This window comes from Pan paniscus, chromosome 9 (assembly GCF_029289425.2).
Source record: "Pan paniscus chromosome 9, NHGRI_mPanPan1-v2.0_pri, whole genome shotgun sequence".
Lineage (NCBI taxonomy): Eukaryota > Metazoa > Chordata > Mammalia > Primates > Hominidae > Pan > Pan paniscus.
Window position 1 is genome coordinate 3,671,592 of NC_073258.2, and position 18,594 is coordinate 3,690,185.

At 58.4% G+C, this 18,594-nt stretch overlaps 1 protein-coding gene across 1 annotated transcript in view; it reads left to right on the plus strand.

Annotated features, from left to right (window-relative positions):
• Positions 1 to 6,527, plus strand: part of MUC5B (mucin 5B, oligomeric mucus/gel-forming) — a 41,558-nt gene extending 35,031 nt beyond the window's left edge. Inside the window, exons 42-55 of the mRNA XM_055093955.2 lie at positions 41 to 266; positions 383 to 558; positions 972 to 1,041; positions 1,471 to 1,571; positions 2,040 to 2,071; positions 2,330 to 2,510; positions 2,899 to 3,003; positions 3,141 to 3,178; positions 3,753 to 3,872; positions 4,565 to 4,651; positions 4,772 to 4,894; positions 5,160 to 5,202; positions 5,435 to 5,537; positions 6,198 to 6,527. Coding sequence (XP_054949930.2) covers positions 41 to 266; positions 383 to 558; positions 972 to 1,041; positions 1,471 to 1,571; positions 2,040 to 2,071; positions 2,330 to 2,510; positions 2,899 to 3,003; positions 3,141 to 3,178; positions 3,753 to 3,872; positions 4,565 to 4,651; positions 4,772 to 4,894; positions 5,160 to 5,202; positions 5,435 to 5,537; positions 6,198 to 6,417 — 1,625 coding nt within the window. The 3' untranslated portion in view covers positions 6,418 to 6,527. The remainder of the gene's footprint in view (positions 1 to 40; positions 267 to 382; positions 559 to 971; positions 1,042 to 1,470; positions 1,572 to 2,039; positions 2,072 to 2,329; positions 2,511 to 2,898; positions 3,004 to 3,140; positions 3,179 to 3,752; positions 3,873 to 4,564; positions 4,652 to 4,771; positions 4,895 to 5,159; positions 5,203 to 5,434; positions 5,538 to 6,197) is intronic.
• The last annotated feature ends 12,067 nt before the right edge of the window (positions 6,528 to 18,594 follow it).

The following is an 18,594-nucleotide window of genomic DNA, read 5'->3' on the forward strand; positions in this document are numbered from 1 at the left end:
TCCCCAGATTCCAGCCCCGCGGTGACACCCCCACTCCCAGGCACCTGCACCAACAACCAGAGGGACGACTGTCTCCAGCGGGACGGAACCACTGCCGCCAGTTGCAAGGACATGGCCAAGACTTGGCTGGTCCCCGACAGCAGAAAGGATGGCTGCTGGGCCCCGACTGGCACACCCCCCACTGCCAGCCCCCCAGCCCCGGTGTCTAGCACACCCACCCCCGCCCCATGCCCACCGCAGCCGCTCTGTGATCTGATGCTGAGCCAGTGAGTCCTCCCCTCGGGGGTTGCAGGCCCTGGGGCGCCCCCGCCCGCCCGCCCGCCCGCACGCACGCAGCTCCCTGGGGCTGGGGGCCCTCCGTCCTGATTGCTTTGCCCCACAGGGTCTTTGCTGAGTGCCACAACCTTGTGCCCCCGGGCCCATTCTTCAACGCCTGCATCAGTGACCACTGCAGGGGTCGCCTCAAGGTGCCCTGCCAGAGCCTGGAGGCTTACGCAGAGCTCTGCCGCGCCCGGGGAGTGTGCAGTGACTGGCGAGGTGCAACCGGCGGCCTCTGCGGTGAGTGGGGGCGGCCCTGGGCCCCCCAGACTCCTCGGCCTCTCTGAGTGTCCTGTTCGGTGAGTGGGGGTGGCCCCGGGCCCCCCAGACCCCTCGGCCTCTCTGAGTGTCCTGTTCGGTGAGTGGGGGTGGCCCTGGGCCCCCCAGATCCCTCGGCCTCTCTGAGTGTCCTGTGCGGTGAGTGGGGGCGGCCCCGGGCCCTCCAGACTCCTCGGCCTGAGTGTCCTGTGCGGTGAGTGGGGGCGGCCCCTGGCCCCCCAGACTCCTCGGCCTCTCTGAGTGTCCTGTGCGGTGATTGGGGGCGGCCCTGGGCACCCCCAGACCCCTCAGCCTGAGTGGCCTGTGTGGTGAGTGGGGGTGGCCCTGGGCCCCCCAGACCCCTTGGCTTGTCTGACACCTCTCTGTGCCCACAGACCTCACCTGCCCACCCACCAAAGTGTACAAGCCATGCGGCCCCATACAGCCTGCCACCTGCAACTCCAGGTGAGCACAGGGATGGCTGGTGCCTTCCCCACCACCCAGGCCTGCCTGACCGGTCTGGGGGAGCAGGAGGAGGCCAGAGGGTATCCCACTGTGGGCCACAGATCTCTGGGGTGCCCGAGCCCAGGACTCCTTGGAAAACATCCCCTGCTGCTCCCAGATGCCTTAGAGACAGAGTCGGGCAGGGGGCGCATCCCTGGCCACGCCTGGCCCCGCATCCCCACCTGGCCCCGCCCCCGAGCCCCACCCATCCCCACCCACCCCCACCCCAGCCCCACACGTCCCCGCCCCCAGCCCCGCCCACCCTGAGCCCTGCACTCCACCCATTCATCTCCTTCCCCGCTCCCCACTGCCCATCCTGGGGACTCATGTGGATGACAGTGGAGGCCTCCTGGATCTCTAGGTCTCAGGGCCTCTCTTGTCATCCTGCAGGAACCAGAGCCCACAGCTGGAGGGGCTGGCAGAGGGCTGCTTCTGCCCTGAGGACCAGATCCTCTTCAACGCACACATGGGCATCTGCGTGCAGGCCTGCCGTAAGCTCCGCCACCTGCGGCGGGACACGACCCTGGGCCCGACCCAAGCACACACAGGGTGGGAGGAGCCGCCCAGGACCATGATGTGCTCTCCCCTCTCCCCAGCTGACCCCTGTGACCTGTTCTGCCCCACCAGAGCATGGGATGGCCCCAGAGTGGCCCTGAACCCTGCAGAGCCCCCACGGTCCCCTGAAGCCCCACAGGGAGGCTCTGTCCTTGAGTGATCCTGTGGTGGTCCCTCCCCTGAGCCCTGCCTCCCACCACCATGGATGAGGCTTCCATGCACTGACAGCTGGGCTCACGGTGCCCTGGCCTGAGCTCCAGCCACATCTGACACCCCAAAAGTTCTCCACAGCCTTCCATCCCGGGGGGAAGCAGGCTCCAGGCCTGAGAGCATCTCCCATGGCCAGAGGCCCCTCCGCCTGCAAACTCAGCACCCTCCGTGATGCCATGCTGTTTTCTTTCCAGCCTGCGTGGGACCTGATGGGTTTCCTAAATTTGTGAGTGGCTCCACCCCCACCTGCCCTACCCCACCCTCTCGCGAGCTGAGGGAGGGAGGGAAGGAGCATCCCCATCCCACAGGGCAGCTGTGGGGCGCCCGAGTGTGACGTGGACGTGCCAGTGGCTGGTGTGCGCTTCCTGCCCTATCACTCTGGGCCACTCGGGTACCAGCCCGAGGGAGGGGGTGGCTGGACAGATGCCCAGGGTTGACCTGTGTCTGTCCAGGAGCCCTCAGGGACCCCCTTGATCCATTCCAGCCCGGGGAGCGGTGGGTCAGCAACTGCCAGTCCTGCGTGTGTGACGAGGGTTCAGTGTCGGTGCAGTGCAAGCCCCTGCCCTGTGAGGCCCAGGGTCAGCCCCCGCCGTGCAACCGTCCCGGCTTCGTAACCGTGACCAGGCCCCGGGCCGACAACCCCTGCTGCCCCGAGACGGTGTGCGGTAAGACCCTGCAGAGCAGAGGTGCCCGGCATAGGGTGAGGGGGGACAGAGCCGGTGCCCACCAGGGGCCTGTGGGTTGGGCACAGGAGAGCAGAGGAGAGCCACTGTGTCCTGGCGTGACCGCGGCAGGACCACTCGGCAGAGATGGCCTCCAGGTGCTTCATTCTCCTCCTAAGGATGAGGCTGGTGACCTCTGGCCTGCCCAGGAGTGGCCCAGGGACGTGGGAAGCAGCGGGGAGGTGGCCAAGCAAGGGGCCTGGAGGGAGCCCCCAGGGGCTGTGAAGCGGTCAGGTCCTCGGGGAAAAGCACGCCTGCGACTTACTGTGGGAAGAAGTGGTCGGCAGGAGGAGTGAGCAGCGCCCAGACAGTAGCCTCCATTCTCCCGCAGTGTGCAACACAACCACCTGCCCCCAGAGCCTGCCTGTGTGCCCGCCAGGGCAGGAGTCCATCTGCACCCACGAGGAGGGCGACTGCTGTCCCACCTTCCGCTGCAGTGAGCGGGGCTGGGGCGGGGCTGGGGCCGGGCTCCTGGGTGGCCTCTTGCTGGGGGTGGGGGGGTGCAGGATGGTGGGGGCGCTGGAGCACATGCTCCCCACCACTTGTCGAGGGCTTAGCTCCCTTTCCTTCCAGGACCTCAGCTGTGTTCGTACAATGGCACCTTCTACGGGGTAAGGGCACAGCAGTGGGCGGGTGTGGCCCTGGGGCCTGAACATGTGTGTGGGATGCCCCAGGGCTCTCTGAGCCCCACTCCTTGTCTTGACATTCCTGCCCTGAGGGCCGATCCGCACCGGGGCCCTGGACACGTCAGAGCTGGGACATGCTTGGGACTCGGGGGCACCTTACGTCGACAGCCATGAGCTCCACACCTGCTGCCTCTGAGAGGTCCCTTCAGGGGCTCCCAGCAACAGCCTGGGGGCAGCACACGCTGGCCTGGGGTCCCCGCCTGCCCACCCAGATTCCTACCCGCCCGGATTCCTGCCTGCCAGATTCCTGCCCCCATGGGGTCTCTGCCCACCCAGATTCCTGCCCACATGGGGTCTCTGCCTGCCCGGATTCCCTGCCCACCTGTGGTCCCTGTGTGCATCAGCTCCCTGCCTGCCTGGGTCCATGCTCAGCCAGGGGTGCATCTATGCTCCATCTGAGGAAGGAACAACTCCCTGCAGGCCCCAATGGGTCATGGGGAGGGGTCCTGGCCCTGTTGCCCCACCAGTGCCCTCAGTGCCACCCTCCCACCCCTTGCAGGTTGGTGCAACCTTCCCAGGCGCCCTTCCCTGCCACATGTGTACCTGCCTCTCTGGGGACACCCAGGACCCAACGGTGCAATGTCAGGAGGATGCCTGCAACAATACTACCTGTCCCCAGGTGAGACCCGAGGCACCTGCCCCCAGGTGAGCCCCTGAGGCACCTGCCCCCAAGTGAGACCCGAGGCACCCACCCCCAGGTGAGACCCGAGTCACCCGCCCCCAGGTGAGCCCCTGAGGCACCTGCCCCCAGGTGAGTCCCTGAGGCACCTGCCCCCAAGTGAGACCCGAGGCACCTGCCCCCAAGTGAGACCCGAGACACCTGCCCCCAGGTGAGACCTGAGTCACCTGCCCCCAGGTGAGCCCCCAAGGCACCTGCCCCCAAGTGAGACCGGAGGCACCTGCCCCCAGGTGAGCCCACAGCTGCTGGGCAGACCCAGCCCTGAGTCACTTATCCTGGCTCCCTGGGGTTCTCTAGCTCAGCCACTGCTGGGGTCTTGTTTGTTTCCAAAGGGAGGGTATGAAGTAGGAGGATAACTGAGGGGGTCTGGGGGTGGGACAGGACCTGCAGGCTGCTGGGGACAGGGGCTGGGGTCAGGTTCCAGGAAGGCAGGGGTAGGCAGAGAGAAGGTGCTGGAAACTGGGGTGAGGCTGAGCCGGGATAACAGTGGGGGCAACTTCTTCGGGTATAGGCCCAGGCAGGGACAGGGCTAAGGGGTCCTGGACCACTGGGGTGTAGACAGGAGGGCAGGCTGGGCCGGGGCATGCACTGGAGGAGAGGGTTAGGGCCTGACGCCCCTCATGTCCCCACAGGGCTTTGAGTACAAGAGAGTGGCCGGGCAGTGCTGTGGGGAGTGCGTGCAGACCGCCTGCCTCACACCCGATGGCCAGCCAGTCCAGGTAACAGCAGAGGCATGTGGGGGCAGGTCTCAGCTCCCTCCCTGGAGACCCTCACCCCCAACGGGGCTCTGCACAAGAGGTAATCCCTACTCAGCTTCCACACTCACCCTTGAATTTCAGCTGAACGAAACCTGGGTCAACAGCCGTGTGGACAACTGCACCGTGTACCTCTGTGAGGTTGAGGGTGGAGTCCATTTGCTGACCCCACAGCCTGCATCCTGCCCAGATGTGTCCAGCTGCAGGGTGTGTGCTGGAGGCCCTGCCCCTGCCTGGGAGTCCTTGTCCATCAGGGAGGCCCAACCCCTGTCTGGGATGCCCTGCACAGCAGGGAGGCCCCACCCCTGCTGGGGAGGCCCCACCCCTGCCTGGGAGGCCCCACCCCTGCCTGGGAGGCCCCGCCCCTGCCTGGGAGGCCATGCCCCTGCCCTGGTGGGCCCCTCCCCAGGAGGCCGCACCCACCAGGGAGGCCCCGCCCACAGCCCTGCCCCCTGTCTTTGGCCCGCCCCAGGGGAGCCTCAGGAAAACCGGTTGCTGCTACTCCTGTGAGGAGGGTAAGTGGAAGCCACCTTCCCACACCAGCCCTCCAGCTCCAGCCCGTCGCCACCCATCCATTCCTGCCCAGACATCTGCACTAGGCAGCAGTGGGATGCCTGAGTCCAGACTCCACCCTTGGTCCTGGAGGGCCATGGGAGGGGTGGTCCCATGGGGAGGGTCGGCCCAGCAGGTCCAGGCCCTCAGAGTGAGGGTCCAGTGGGGCTCCACATCTGCCTTTCCTCCTCCCAGACTCCTGTCAAGTCCGCGTCAACACGACCGTCCTGTGGCACCAGGGCTGCGAGACCGAGGTCAACATTACCTTCTGTGAGGGCTCCTGCCCCGGAGCGTCCAAGTGAGTGGGCTCCCGGCCCTGTGCCAAGAGCACCTGCATGTGGTGGGTCCGCCCTGGCCCGTCAGCTGGCTGGCAGCCTGCTCTGGGTCAGGAGGGCCTACGCCAGCTCCAGGAAGGAGGGAAGGGGCTCCCCAGCAGGGCTCCCCCTCTCCACGTCCATTGGCAGAAAGCCTGGGGCCGCTCTCCTAGCCAGGCCAGGGCCCGGCTGAGCTGAGCCACATGGCACAGAGCTCCCGGCTGCGAACCCAGGTCCAGGTGTCCCCCTGGGGAGGGTGGGTGGAACCAGAGCCTTCTGTGAAGCCCCCCATGGCTTGCCACTGTAGTTGGCTGTCAGCAGGAGGGGCCAGAAGGGTTGACCCTTAGCTAGAAGAGGCAGGAGGAAGGGTCAAGGGCTGCTCAGGGTCAGCAGGATTGGAGGAGCTGGTTCAGACAGGGGAAGTGCAGGCCACAGAAGACAGAGCCGGGAGCCAAGGGACCCTGGGGGCCCAGAGCTGCCCCATCCTGAGAAGGTGAAGCCTCACGTGCCCACAGAGCAGGCCACTGTGGACAGAAGGGGGCGGCCGTCTGGCCCAGGACCCCAGAGGCCCATGTGTCACCATGGCTGGGCAGAGAAACGGCGGGGCCAAGGTGGCTGATGTGAGGGCCACCCTGCGTCCACAGGTACTCAGCAGAGGCCCAGGCCATGCAGCACCAGTGCACCTGCTGCCAGGAGAGGCGGGTCCACGAGGAGACGGTGCCCTTGCACTGTCCTAACGGCTCGGCCATCCTGCACACCTACACCCACGTGGATGAGTGTGGCTGCACGCCCTTCTGTGTCCCTGCGCCCATGGCTCCCCCACACACCCGTGGCTTCCCGGCCCAGGAGGCCACTGCTGTCTGAGAACGTTCTGCCTCCATCCCCATGCTCTGTCCACCTGGAGCCAGGACGTGCATTGTCCGATCATGAAAACCTTGGGCCTGCTCTGCGGAGCCCCCCGGCCTGTGTGTGGCACCCCGTGCTCCGTGCTCCTGCTGCCCACCCCGTGGGTGAAACCGGCCCCAGAAGGGTGAGGGGCCAGCAGGACCCCTTTCGGGAGGGCGCCACTCAGGAGTCCTACCCTGGGAGAGCCTGTGGCCCACCTTGGCCTCGCCCCTCCCTGATGTCACTGGGACGCCCTGGAACAAACTAAGCATGTGCGGGCCTATGTGTCCCTGCCACGGCCGGAGCGCCCGCGCAGCACGGATTCCAGCTGGCCACGTCCGGCCGCTGCGGCAGACAGGCTGGTCCAGGCAAGGCCAGCTGCTGCCAGGAAGCTGCGACAGGCAAGGCGGCCGCCTGTCCATGCCTGCTGCAGGGTACCTCAGGGCTGAGGTCGCAACGGCCAGGTCAGAGAGGGGTCAGCATCCCAAAGCCCCCTCTGCTCAACCCAGCCCAGTTTTGCAAATAAACCCTGAGCATTGAGTACGTTTCCTGTCCTGACGTCTTTTCTTGCCTACCGTCTCTCCCAGGCTGTCCAGGTCCTCTGTGGGCTGCTTGCCTGGGGCCTGCAGGCTGGAGGACACATCCAGGGGACGGTCCAGGACTCCCAGCAGCCACTGAAGGACCAGGAAGCCTCTGGGAAGGCCAGGCAGGGTGGGGGACAAGGAGCCGCTTGGTCATCCACATGCCCCTGTGGGCACCCTGAGAGTCAGTCTTGGGCTGTGGGAGCACTGCCCAGGGGACAGGGGGCAGGGGGCCGCCAGGACCCAGAGGTCACCCCGGCTGTTATTTCCAGTGTAGGGGATTGTGTGAGGAAACCAGCTCATGTAGGAAGATGGAGGCAGTCAGTGGGGCAAGCAGGCAACCAGGCCCGGTCAGCAGGGAGGTAGCTGCCCCCCAGGGCAGGTGCATGGAGCCAGGCGCAATGCTCCCAGGCTGGTGCTGGGCCCTGCGGGGCCGCCTTTCACCCTGTTCCATGCGCACCTCTCCGGGAATGCTTTCCTTGGGGCACTTGCTACGCGCAAGCGACACGTGAGCTTGCTGGCCTCCTGTCCCGCCTCTTGTCCCGCCTCCACACGCACGGGCAGGGCTTTCTGCCCTTCCTTTCTATTGCTCTGTCCAGAGCAGAGAGCACCCGGTGCAGACAGCAGGGTATCGGGGAGCCTGTGGGATGGGTGGAGTCAGCAGCTGGGGCTGCAGGTGTGGGCAGGGAAGACAGTGAAGGTGGTGCCAGCCAGGACCTAGGCATAACGGGATGCAGGGAGCTTTGGACACAAAATGACCTCCTACTGGGCAGGGGGTGGCTACAGGCAGACCGTGGCCTGGGGAGACAAAAGCAATGCTCGTGCCTGGCTGCAGAAGCCTGTGGTGTGGGTGCAGAGCGGGGCCTTCCCCACACCGGGGCCTGCCTCTGCCCTGTGCCCTTGGGTGGGTCCTGCCCTGCCCAGGAAGTGATGCCATCACACTGTACATTTACAGAGCTCCCAGCTCCTGGGGGCCCGGCCAGGCCCCTGCCAGCGCTCCAGAGCTCCAGCCTCTCCTGCCCTCCTTGCCGAGGCCCAGCAGGGCCAGCCACCCCAGGACTGGGCTGGAGATAGTCAGGGGCCTGACAAGGTTGCAGGTGGGCTCTGGTGGGCGGTGGGCTAGGTTGGTCACCACTGGGGTGAGCTTCTATAGGTTTACCCTGCGTCTCCGAGGCTGATTGCCTGGAGGTTGCGCCAGGTCACTGCCTGACCTGGGTCTGCATTCCGCCACGTGTAAACAACTGGTTTCCGAAACCTCAGTCATTCCCATGGTGCGATGGTTTCCTTAGACCCATTTATGTCGGTGTATGGGTACAAGCACCCCTCTCAGAGGCCCATGCTGTGCTGTCTCTGTGCCCCAGAACCGTATCATTCAATCCTGACAATACCCTGTGTGGTGTCTGCTATTGTGTCTCCCACTCCACAGATGGGAACACTGAGGCACAAAGCAATGAAAAGGTGTGGTTCTGTCAGGGGGAAAGCTGGGCTCACATCCAGGCAGCCCAAGTCGAGGCCACACTCAAAACCACAGGGCTCTGCAATGCCCCAGAGCAAGTAACTATAAAAATAAACACAGTGGGCCAGGCGCGGTGGCTCATGCCTGTAATCCCAGCATTTTGGGAGGCCGAGACGGGCGGATTATGAGGTCAGGAGATCGAGACCATCCTGGCTAACATGGTGAAACCCCATCTCTACTAAAAATACAAAAAATTAGCCAGGCGTGGTGGCGGGCGCCTGTGGTCCCAGCTACTCGGGAGGCTGAGGCAGGAGAATGGCATGAACCCGGGAGGCAGAGCTTGCAGTGAGCCGAGATCACGCCACTGCATTCTAGCTTGGGTGACAGAGTGAGACTCCGTCTCAAAAAAAATAAAATAAAATAAAAATAAATAAATAAATAAATAAATAAATAAACACAGTGAATACAAACCAATGTTACTTAGACTTTAAAGACATTTTAAAAGGGATTTCTGGTTTCCAGATGGAAAAGTGGGCCTGTCTTCCCCTACAGACACAGAAACTGTGACAATGATAGAAAGAAACTTTAAAATAGCAGCAATTGAAAACAAGAAACTAAATCATCTGCAAAGCCAGCAGATATCCCGAAAAGGAAACATTTGGGAAGTGCTGAGAGGGGGGCCCAAAACTTTTTGTATGAGGCCATTCTCACACTGCTATAAAGAAATACCTGAGACTGGGTAATTTATAAAGAAAAGAGGTTTAACTGACTCACAGTTCTGCCTGGCTGAGGAGGCCTCAGGAAACTTACAATCATGGTGGAGGGTGAAGCAGAAGCAGGCACTTTCTTCACAAGGTGGCAGGAGAGAGAATGAGACCTAGCAGGGGAGATGCCAGATGCTTAGGAAACCACCAGATCTCGTGAGAATTCACTCACTATCACGAGAACAGCATGGGGGAAACCACCCCCATGATCCAATCACTCCCACAGTGTCCCTCCCATGACATGTGGGGATCACGGGGATGTATTAGTCCGTTTTCACACTGTCTTCATACCCAAGACTGAGAAGAAAAAGAGGTTTAATTGGACTTACAGTTCCACATGGCCGGGGGAGGCCTCAGAATCATGGTGGGAGATGAAAGGCACTTCTTACATGGCAGTGGCAACAGAAAATGAGGAAGAAGCAAAAGTGGAAGCCCCTGATAAACCCATCAGATCTCATGAGACTTAATCACAATCGCAAAAATAGCACATGAAAGACTGGCCCCCATGACTCAATTACCACTGCCTGGGTCCCTCCCACAACGTGGGAATTCTGGAAGATACAATTCAAGGTGAGATTTGGGTGGGGACACAGCCAAACCATATCATTCTGCCCTGATACCTCCAAATCTCATGTCCTCACATTTCAAAACCAATCATGCCTTCCTAACCATCCCCCAAAGTCTTAATTCATTTCAGCATTAACCCAAAAGTCCACAGTTCAACATCTCATCTGAGACGAGGCAAGTCCCTTCTGCCTATGAACCTGTAAAATCAAAAGCAAGTTAGTTACTTCCTAGATACAATGAGGGTACATGTATTGGGTAAATACAGCTGTTCCAAATGGGAGAAATTGGCCAAAACAAAGGGGCTACAGGGCCCATGCAAGTCCAAAATCCAGTGGGGCTGTCAAATTTTAAAGCTCCAAAATGATCTCTTTTGACTCCAGGTGTCATGTCCAGTTCACGCTGATGCAAGAGGTGGGTTCCCATGGTCTTGGGCAGCTCCTCCCCTGTGGCTTCGGAGGATACAGCCTCCCTCCTGGCTGCTTTCATGGGCTGGTGTTGAGTGTCTGTGGCTTTTCCAGGCACATGGTACAAGCTGTTGGTGGATCTACCTTTCTGGGGTCTGGAAGACAGTGGCCCTCTTTTCACAGCTCCACTAGGCGGTGGCCCAGTAGGGACTCTGTGTGGGGGCTCCAACCCCACATTTCCCTTCTGCACTGCCCTAGTAGAGGTTGTCCATGAGGGCCCCGCCCCTGCAGCAAGCTTCTGCCTGGACATTCAGGTGTTTCCATACATGTTCTGAAATTGAGGCGGAAGTTCCCAAACCTCAGTTCTGTGCACCCACAGACTCAACACCACATGGAAGTTGCTAAGGCTTGGAGCTTCTACCCTCTGAAGCCACAGCCTGAACTCCACGTTGGGCCCCTTTCAGCCACAGTTGGAGAGGCTGGGATGCAGGGCACCAAGTCCCTAGGTTGCACACAGAACAGGGATCCTGGGCTCAGCCCAAAAAACAATTTTTTCCTCCTGGGCCTCCAGGTTTCTGATGGGAGGGGGTGCCGTGAAGGTCTCTGACATGGCCTGGAGATATTTTCCCCATGGTCTTGGGGATTAACATTAGGCTCCTTGCTACTTAAGGAAATTTCTGCAGTCAGCTTAAATTTCTCCTCAAAAAATGGGTTTTTCTTTTCTACTGCATCATCGGGCTGCAAATTTTCTGAACGTTTACGCTCTGTTTTCCTCTTTAACAACAACAAAAAATTTTTTTGAGACGGAGTCTCGCTCTGTCACCCAGGCTGGAGTGCAGTGGCGCAATCTTGGCTCACTGCAACCTCCACCTCCCGGGTTCAAGTGATTCTCCTGCCTCAGCCTCCCTAGCTGGGATCACAGGCATGAGCCATTATGCCCAACTAATTTTTGCATTTTTAGTAGAGACGGGGTTTCTTCATGTTGGCCAGGCTGGTCTCGAACTCAGCCTCAGGTGATCCACCTGCCTCAGCCTCCCAAAGTGCTGGGATTACAGGTGTGAGCCACTGTGCCCGGCCTATTTCCCTTTTAAAATGGAATGTTTAACAGTATCCAAGTCACCTTTTTAATGCTTTGCTGCTTAAAAATTTCTTCTGCCAGATACCCTAAATCATCTCTCTCATGTTCAAAGTTCCACAAATCTCTAGGGCAGGGGCAAAAATGCCACCAGTGTCTTTGCTAAAACATAACAAGTGTCACCTTTGCTCCAGTTCCCAATAAGTTCCTCATCTTCATCTGAGACCACCTCAGCCTGGACCTTATTGTTCATATCACTATCAGCATTTTTGTCAAAGCCATTCAACAAGTCTCTAGGAGGTTCCAAACTTTCCCATGTTTTCCTATCTTCTTCTGAGCTCTCCAACCTGTTCCAATCTCTGCCTGTTACCCAGTTTCAAAATTCCTTCCACATTTTCAGGTATCTTTTCAGCAATGCCCCACTCTCGGTACCAACTTCTGTATTAGTCCATTTTCACACTGCTGATAAAGACATACCCAAGACTGGGAAGAAAGGTTTAATTGGACTTACAGTTCCACATGGCTGGGGAGGCCTCGGAATCATGGCAGGAGGCAAAATGCACTTCTTACATGGTGGCAGCAAGAGAAAAATGAGGAAGAACCAAAAGTGGAAACCCCTGATAAACCCATCAGATCTTGTGAGACTTAGTCACTATCATGAGAATAGTGCGGGAAAGACTGGCCCCCATGATTCAATTACCTCTGCCTGGGTCCCTCCTACAACACATGGGAATTCTGGGAGACACAATTCAAGGTGAGATTTGGGTGGGGACACAGAGCCTGACATTACTTTTCTTTATAGAAAATGGGCATTCAGCCTGAAACCACCAAGCAGCTCAGAGATGCTAACATCCTGAAGGAGAGCAAACGCTCCATCAGTAGAGAAAGACAAAGGCAATGCGCTGAAGCTATCAGGTTTAATAGAGGATTTGGAGGACAGATCTGGAAATCTCAACGCTTTTTCTAGTGAGCCCCAAAAGGAAAGAATAGAGAGAATGGAAGAGAGGCCATATTTTCAGAACCGAAAACATGACGTCTTAGTTAGGCTCAAAGCTTTCAATGAGTGCCAAGACGGGCCAAGCAAAAATACACCCAAGAGAAAGAGAAAACCTCAAAGCCACCAGAAAGACAAGGCAGTTCACCCACAAAGGCATGAGAACCAGACAGGTATCTGGTTTCTCATTAGTAACACTGGATGCAGCAAGATGGTGCCATGGTATTTTTCAAAGCGCTGAGGGAAGGTAAATCAACACAGAATTCTATTCTATTCCAACCAGACTGTCATTTAAGAGTGACAAGGACATTTCTGACATACAGGGACTGAGAAGGTCACTTCCCACAGATCCTCTGTGAATGAGCTACTAACAGAGGTGGCCAGCGGCCAAGTGCAGTCACACGCATGCCATAATGGTGAGCAAAGAAATGGGTGACATGCCCTGGTTTTTTTGTTTTGTTTTTTGTTTTTTTGATATGGAGTCTCACTGTGTTGCATAGGCTGGAGTGCAGTGGCATGATCTCGGCTCACTGCGACCTCTGCCTCCCAGGTTCAAGTGACTCTCTGGCCTCAGTCTCCCGAGTAGCTGGGATGACAGGCATGCACCACCAAACCCAGCTAGTTTTCGTATTTTTAGTAGAGACGGGGTTTCATCATGTTGGCCAGGCTGGTCTCGAACTCCTGACCTCAGGTGATCCGCCCACCTCGACCTCCCAAAGTGCTGGATTACAGGTGTGAGCCACCGTGCCCGGCCTACATGCCCTGTTATATCCGAATAAGAAACGCACCTAACAGAAATCCACAGGTCACAATACAGAAGTTGCTAACTTTAGCGACTCAATCCTTCGTGGTTAGTGCCTGTTGGTCTTATTTAAGAAAACCCTTCTCTGCCCTGGGATCAGGAATACTGTCTTCTGAATTATTTCCTAAAAGCTCCGCAATTTTGCCTTCTACCTTTACATTTTGAATCCACCCAGAACTGGTGTATGAAAGTGGCATGAAGTAGGGGGTCTGACTCCATTTTATTTTTCACAGATCTTGCTGCTTGGCCCAATATCATGTACTAAAATGGCCATCTGTTCCCCACCCTGTCATCTCTACAGTCTCTGTGTTGTTCCCTGGACTCTTTATTGTCTTACTGTAGACAACAGTCTTGATAGTCCTGATATCTTTTTTTTTGTTGAGATGGAGTTTCGCACTGTCACCCTGGCCGGAGTGCAATGGCACGATCTTGGCTTGCTGCAACCTCCGCCTCCTGGCTTCAAGCGATTCTCCTGCCTCAGCCTCCCAAGCAGCTGGGATTACAGGCACCCGCCACCATGCCCAGCTAATTTTTTGTATTTTTAGTAGAGACGGGGTTTCACTATGTTGGCCAAGCTGGTCTCAAACTCCTGACCTCTTGATCTACCCACCTCGGCCTCCCAAAGTGCTGGGATTACAGGCATGAGCCACCGTGCCCAGCCCTTTTTTTATTTTATTTTATTTTTTTGAGACAGAGTCTTGCTCTGTTGCCCAGGCTGGAGTGCAATGCTGCGATCTCGGCTCACTGCAATCTCCACCTCCCGGGTTCTAGCGATTCTCCTGCCTCAGCCTCCTGAGTAACTGGGATTACAGGTGCCTGCCACCACACCCAGCTAATTTTGCATTTTTAGTAGAGGTGCGGTTTTGCCATGTTAGGCTGGTCTCAAACTCCTGAAATCAAGTGATCCTCCTGCCTCGGCCTCCCAAAGTGCTGGGATTACAGGTGTGAGCCACCTGGCCTTGATATCTATTTGAGCAAGCTTTCACATTTTGTGCTTCTTTTACAAGAATGTCTTGACTCTTCCTAGCTATTTAGAATTAACTTATCAAGCTTTACAAAAAAACAGTACAACAAAACGGGGCTTGCTGGGACTTTGGGATTATACTGACTAAATTAATTTGAGAGAAGCTGACATCTTTACATATTGACTATTTCAATCCATGAACATTGTACATTTCCACCCTCCATCCCCACAAGACCACCTGGACTGAAGCTTAACTTTGCTGCAATAGCCTCTCTGGGTTCGCCTTTCCTTTGTCATCTCTTCAAAAACTCCAGGAAGAATTTAAAAACATGATATCCATCATTTTGGGCTGTTTTCAGTGAGATGGTCTCAATAAATCCACCTTGCTGGATTTCTGGGATGAGGTGTCCCCTTTCAAGAGAGGATACAGGCCTCAGAGGTATAGCAGTACCTATCAGTTCTGCCCACGCACACCCTGTAAGGGGCCAGCTGTGCTGTGGCCACATCAAGGGGCTCTGGAGGCTCCTGTGAGGGGGCCGCCTGAGCTGCTGTAAACCCACCCCTTGGGGCTGTGCACCTGCTCCAGTGAGTGTCTGCAACACAGAGACACCCCTTGGCTTCTAATGACCTCTGGCCAAAGCTCTCCTGGGAGAGGCCTTGGGACTCTGCCAGCACTGGTTGATGTGCCCAGGTCCTGTGGTCCCCACTGAGAGGACTGAGGCTCTGCGGGCAGAGGAAGGCTCAGTCCTGCTCCCCCTCCCCGTGGAGCCTGTGACTGGACACACTTTCTCTGAGCTCACTCTCTTGGGTGGGACCAGCTGCATCCCTGGAGCCTGTGACTGGACACACTCCGAGCTCACTCTCTCGGCTGGGACTAGCTGCATCCCTGGAGCCTGTGCCCACACACACTCTCTCTGAGCTCTCTCTCTCAGCTGGTACCAGCTGCATCCCCCTGGCTCCATTTCCTCTCCATAGTCAAGGAGAACATGTCTACAGCGTCATGAGGAAGAGCTTAACGATGAGGTGTCTGTGCTGAAGACTATCCCACCTCTGTGGGTCCTTACCTGGCCCTTGGCCCTGCCCTCTGAGACTCTGGGGCCAAGGGCCGAGTCTCAGCTCCTGAAACTTTTCTCTTCCCATGCCCCAGCCCTGGATGCAGGATCCAGCTGGGGCCCTGCTGTCCTTCCCTCTGGAACCCTGGTCCTGGGCCTTGGGAGTCCCTGGCCCACCAGAAAGGACCCTGACCCATCGCTACATGCCCGGCCTGGTGGGCCACGTGCATTCTGTCAGGGCTCCTCCAGCCCTGCTGACGCCTGGACGCAGCCGTCGGGGTGAACCTGTTTCCACAGCCAGGCTCAACAGAGGGAAGGGGCTTGGTCTGGGTTGGGGGCCAAGAGGCAGTAGAAAGCCCAGAAGCTGTCGCCATTCACTGAGGGTGGAGGGATGGGGCAGCCTGGGTGGGTCCTCGCCTGTTCCAGAACTCAGGGCCTGGCCTTCTGGCCCAGGCTCTCTGCACTCAGCAACTTGTGCGAAACTTTATCCTGCAAGGGGTGATTGTGGTGTTTGTGGGAAGCGAGCAGCTCTCTGGCCACAACTTTCCCTCGGTTCTGGGTGACACTGGGGACCTCCCTCCTCATTTCCCCCGAATCTGCTCCCTAGCTGAACGGAGGCCATCGAGATCTTGAGGACCAACCCTTCCAGCCTCTTCTGGGGCCCAGAACAGGCGCTGAGGAGGCAGAGGGAGCCGGCCTGGGGCAGCGGGGCCTGGAGTGGTGTATGGTGAGTCAGCAGAGAAGGCCAAGTCTCACCCACTCCACAAAGCAAGCAGGGGCCATGGGGAGGGCCCTGGGGGAGCCTCGGGTCCTCCGAGAGGCGGAGCCCACTGCAGCCCCTCCTGCCTGCACTGGGGCAAACGCCTCACGCTGGGCACTGCTCAGCCTGCCGGTCATAATCACAAACCCGTGTCATGCCTCGAGGAAACTCATGCTGAGTTTGTGACGTCTGCACTGACATTTTCGCTGTTTCTCATTTTTCCATTTTCTCCTTTTTTTTTTTTTTTTTTTTTTTTTTTGAGATGGAGTCTCGCTCTGTCGCCCAGGCTGGAGTGCAGTGGCGCGATCTCGGCTCACTGCAAGCTCCGCCTCCTGGGTTCACGCCATTCTCCTGCCTCAGCCTCCCGAGTAGCTGGGACTACAGGCGCCCGCTACCACGCCCGGCTAATTTTTTTTTTTTTTTTTTTTTGTATTTTTAGTAGAGACGGGGTTTCACCGTGTTAGCCAGGATGGTCTCGATCTCCTGACCTCGTGATCCGCCCGCCTCGGCCTCCCAAAGTGCTGGGATTACAGGCGTGAGCCACCGCGCCCGGCCCCATTTTCTCTTAAGTGAGCTTTATTGCTTTAACTTTAGTGATACCTGACAGTTAACAGGCATGGGAGATAAGTTTCTTTCAGTGACACTGCAAATGAGTAAGAAGGGGTTTCCTACGGGGTCAGGTGTCATGCTTTGCACAGCGATGCCCACCAGCACGTTCAAGGGAAGGCAGATGTTTCAAGCCTGACTCTCACGCTCAGCAGTGAGGCCGGCTCTGTGTCGGGGAGTGTGGCACCAGCATTTTATTTTTGAGGCTAGAAATTTAAGGTAACAGGGCCTTTGCCAAGCTCTGGGAAAAGCCGCGCACCGGCAGGCCTTCCTTTTCTGTTCCCTACCTGGCACTTTCTGTTTCGAGTAAAACTTGGTATCAAGGTTTGGCTCCCAAAACCGTTGCTCTGCAGAAATCTACAGTTCAAAGAGACGCTTTCAACACTGTTTTCAAAACTAAAATCCAAGAAAAGTGTCCGCCCTTTGCTCAGCGGCAGGAACCAGGCTGAGAGGGCTCTTCTCCACTCCAGCTGGGAAGGAGGGATCTGGGAGCCGCGTTTGGGACCCCCCCCCCCCCAGCCTGGGGCACCCTGCTGGTGCTGCGGGTCCCTTTACTCTCAGAGGCCCCGGGGGCGGGGACCAGGGGACCTCGTTCATTTCAGCACTTCCTGGGGCCACCGCGCAGGGCTGAGCCTCCCACCCACACAGAGCACTTCCAGTGGGGTGCGGGGCGCAGGAGGGGCCGCGGCAAAGGCCCCAGAGGACACGCAGGGCCCGGGCCACCCCCTGCAGGGTCTCTGCCCGTTTCTCCAACCAAGGGTCGCTGGGAGGTTTGGGATGCACCGCGGTCTGACTGGGTCCCAGGCCGCCTTCCGCTGGGAGGGAGCAGGACCTCGCCTCGCAGCCCCTTCCCACCCCCGCAGCGGGTCCCCAGGACCGGCCCTGCTCCTCTCACCGGCACCCGCGGCGCCCCGGCCTCCAGCACCCCAGGGTGGGCGCTTCCTGCGTCTGGGTGGGGAGGCGAGGAGGGCCCTAGAACCCCCCCGCCCCCGCCCTGTGCCCCCCCCCCCCGCGCCCTGGAACCCCCCGCCCCTCTCCAATCTCATCCCCCAGCGAGGGCCTGGGATGCTGCAGCAGGGTGGAGGGAAAGAGAAGTCGTCTCTTTCGGAGCCAGGTAACCATGGAAACCTCGAGAAGGCTGGAAACCCCCGGAGTTCAGGGACCCGCAGGCGGCGCAGCTGCGAGGCCAACAGGCGGCCAGCGACCCCCTCACCCCTCACCCCTCACCCCTCAGCGCAGCGGCCCCCGCACGATGGATGCGCGCATGGGAAGCTACTTTCCCCGAGTTCATTAAATGAGCTCTGAACAAGCTTATCCGGAAGTTGTTCCTTGGTAAGTCCCAACACGAACAGCCAGGAAGCCTCTAGAAGGAGAAGCCGGGCGCGGGCCAGCCCTGCGGGAATGCAGGAGGGGGTGCCGGGAAGGCCAGGCCGAGCCCAGGGATCCGGGGGCTGCGAACCCGCCGCACAATGAGGGTCGGTCCATCCTGCGCAGCGGGCCCGGTGCCTCCAGTGGGGTCCGTGATGAAGGGCAAAAAAAAAAAAAAAAAAAAGGAAAATACGTGAGAGAAGAGCCTTTCAAACCTGAATGTGGAAAAACTTTCCTCATGATAAACAGAAATCCAGGAACGATAAGGAAAAAGATGAACACGTGACAACATTAAAAAAGAAAATTTTACACGGGACAAAATCATTAGCAACAGAAACAAAATGATAAAGCGGGGAAAGAACGTGCAGCGTATATCGCGCAGTTACCATCTATAACGTGAAAAGAGCTGACGAGACAAAAGAAAAAGGCAGCCCCACGGGAAACACGGGCCTGGAATGCAAGGCTGTGCTCAAACTCGCTCCTAAAAAAAGAAATCCTGACTGGGCGCGGTGGCTCACGCCTGGAATCCCAGCACTTTGGGAGGCCGAGGCGGGCGGATCACGAGGTCAGGAGATCGAGACCATCCTGGCTAACACAGTGAAACCCCGTCTCTACTAAAAATACAAAAAAATCAGCCGGGCGTGGTGGCAGGTGCCTGTAGTCCCAGCTACTCGGGAGGCTGAGGCAGGAGAATGGCGTGAACCCGGGAGGCGGAGCTTGCAGTGAGCCGAGATCGCACCACGGCACTCCAGCCTCGGTGACA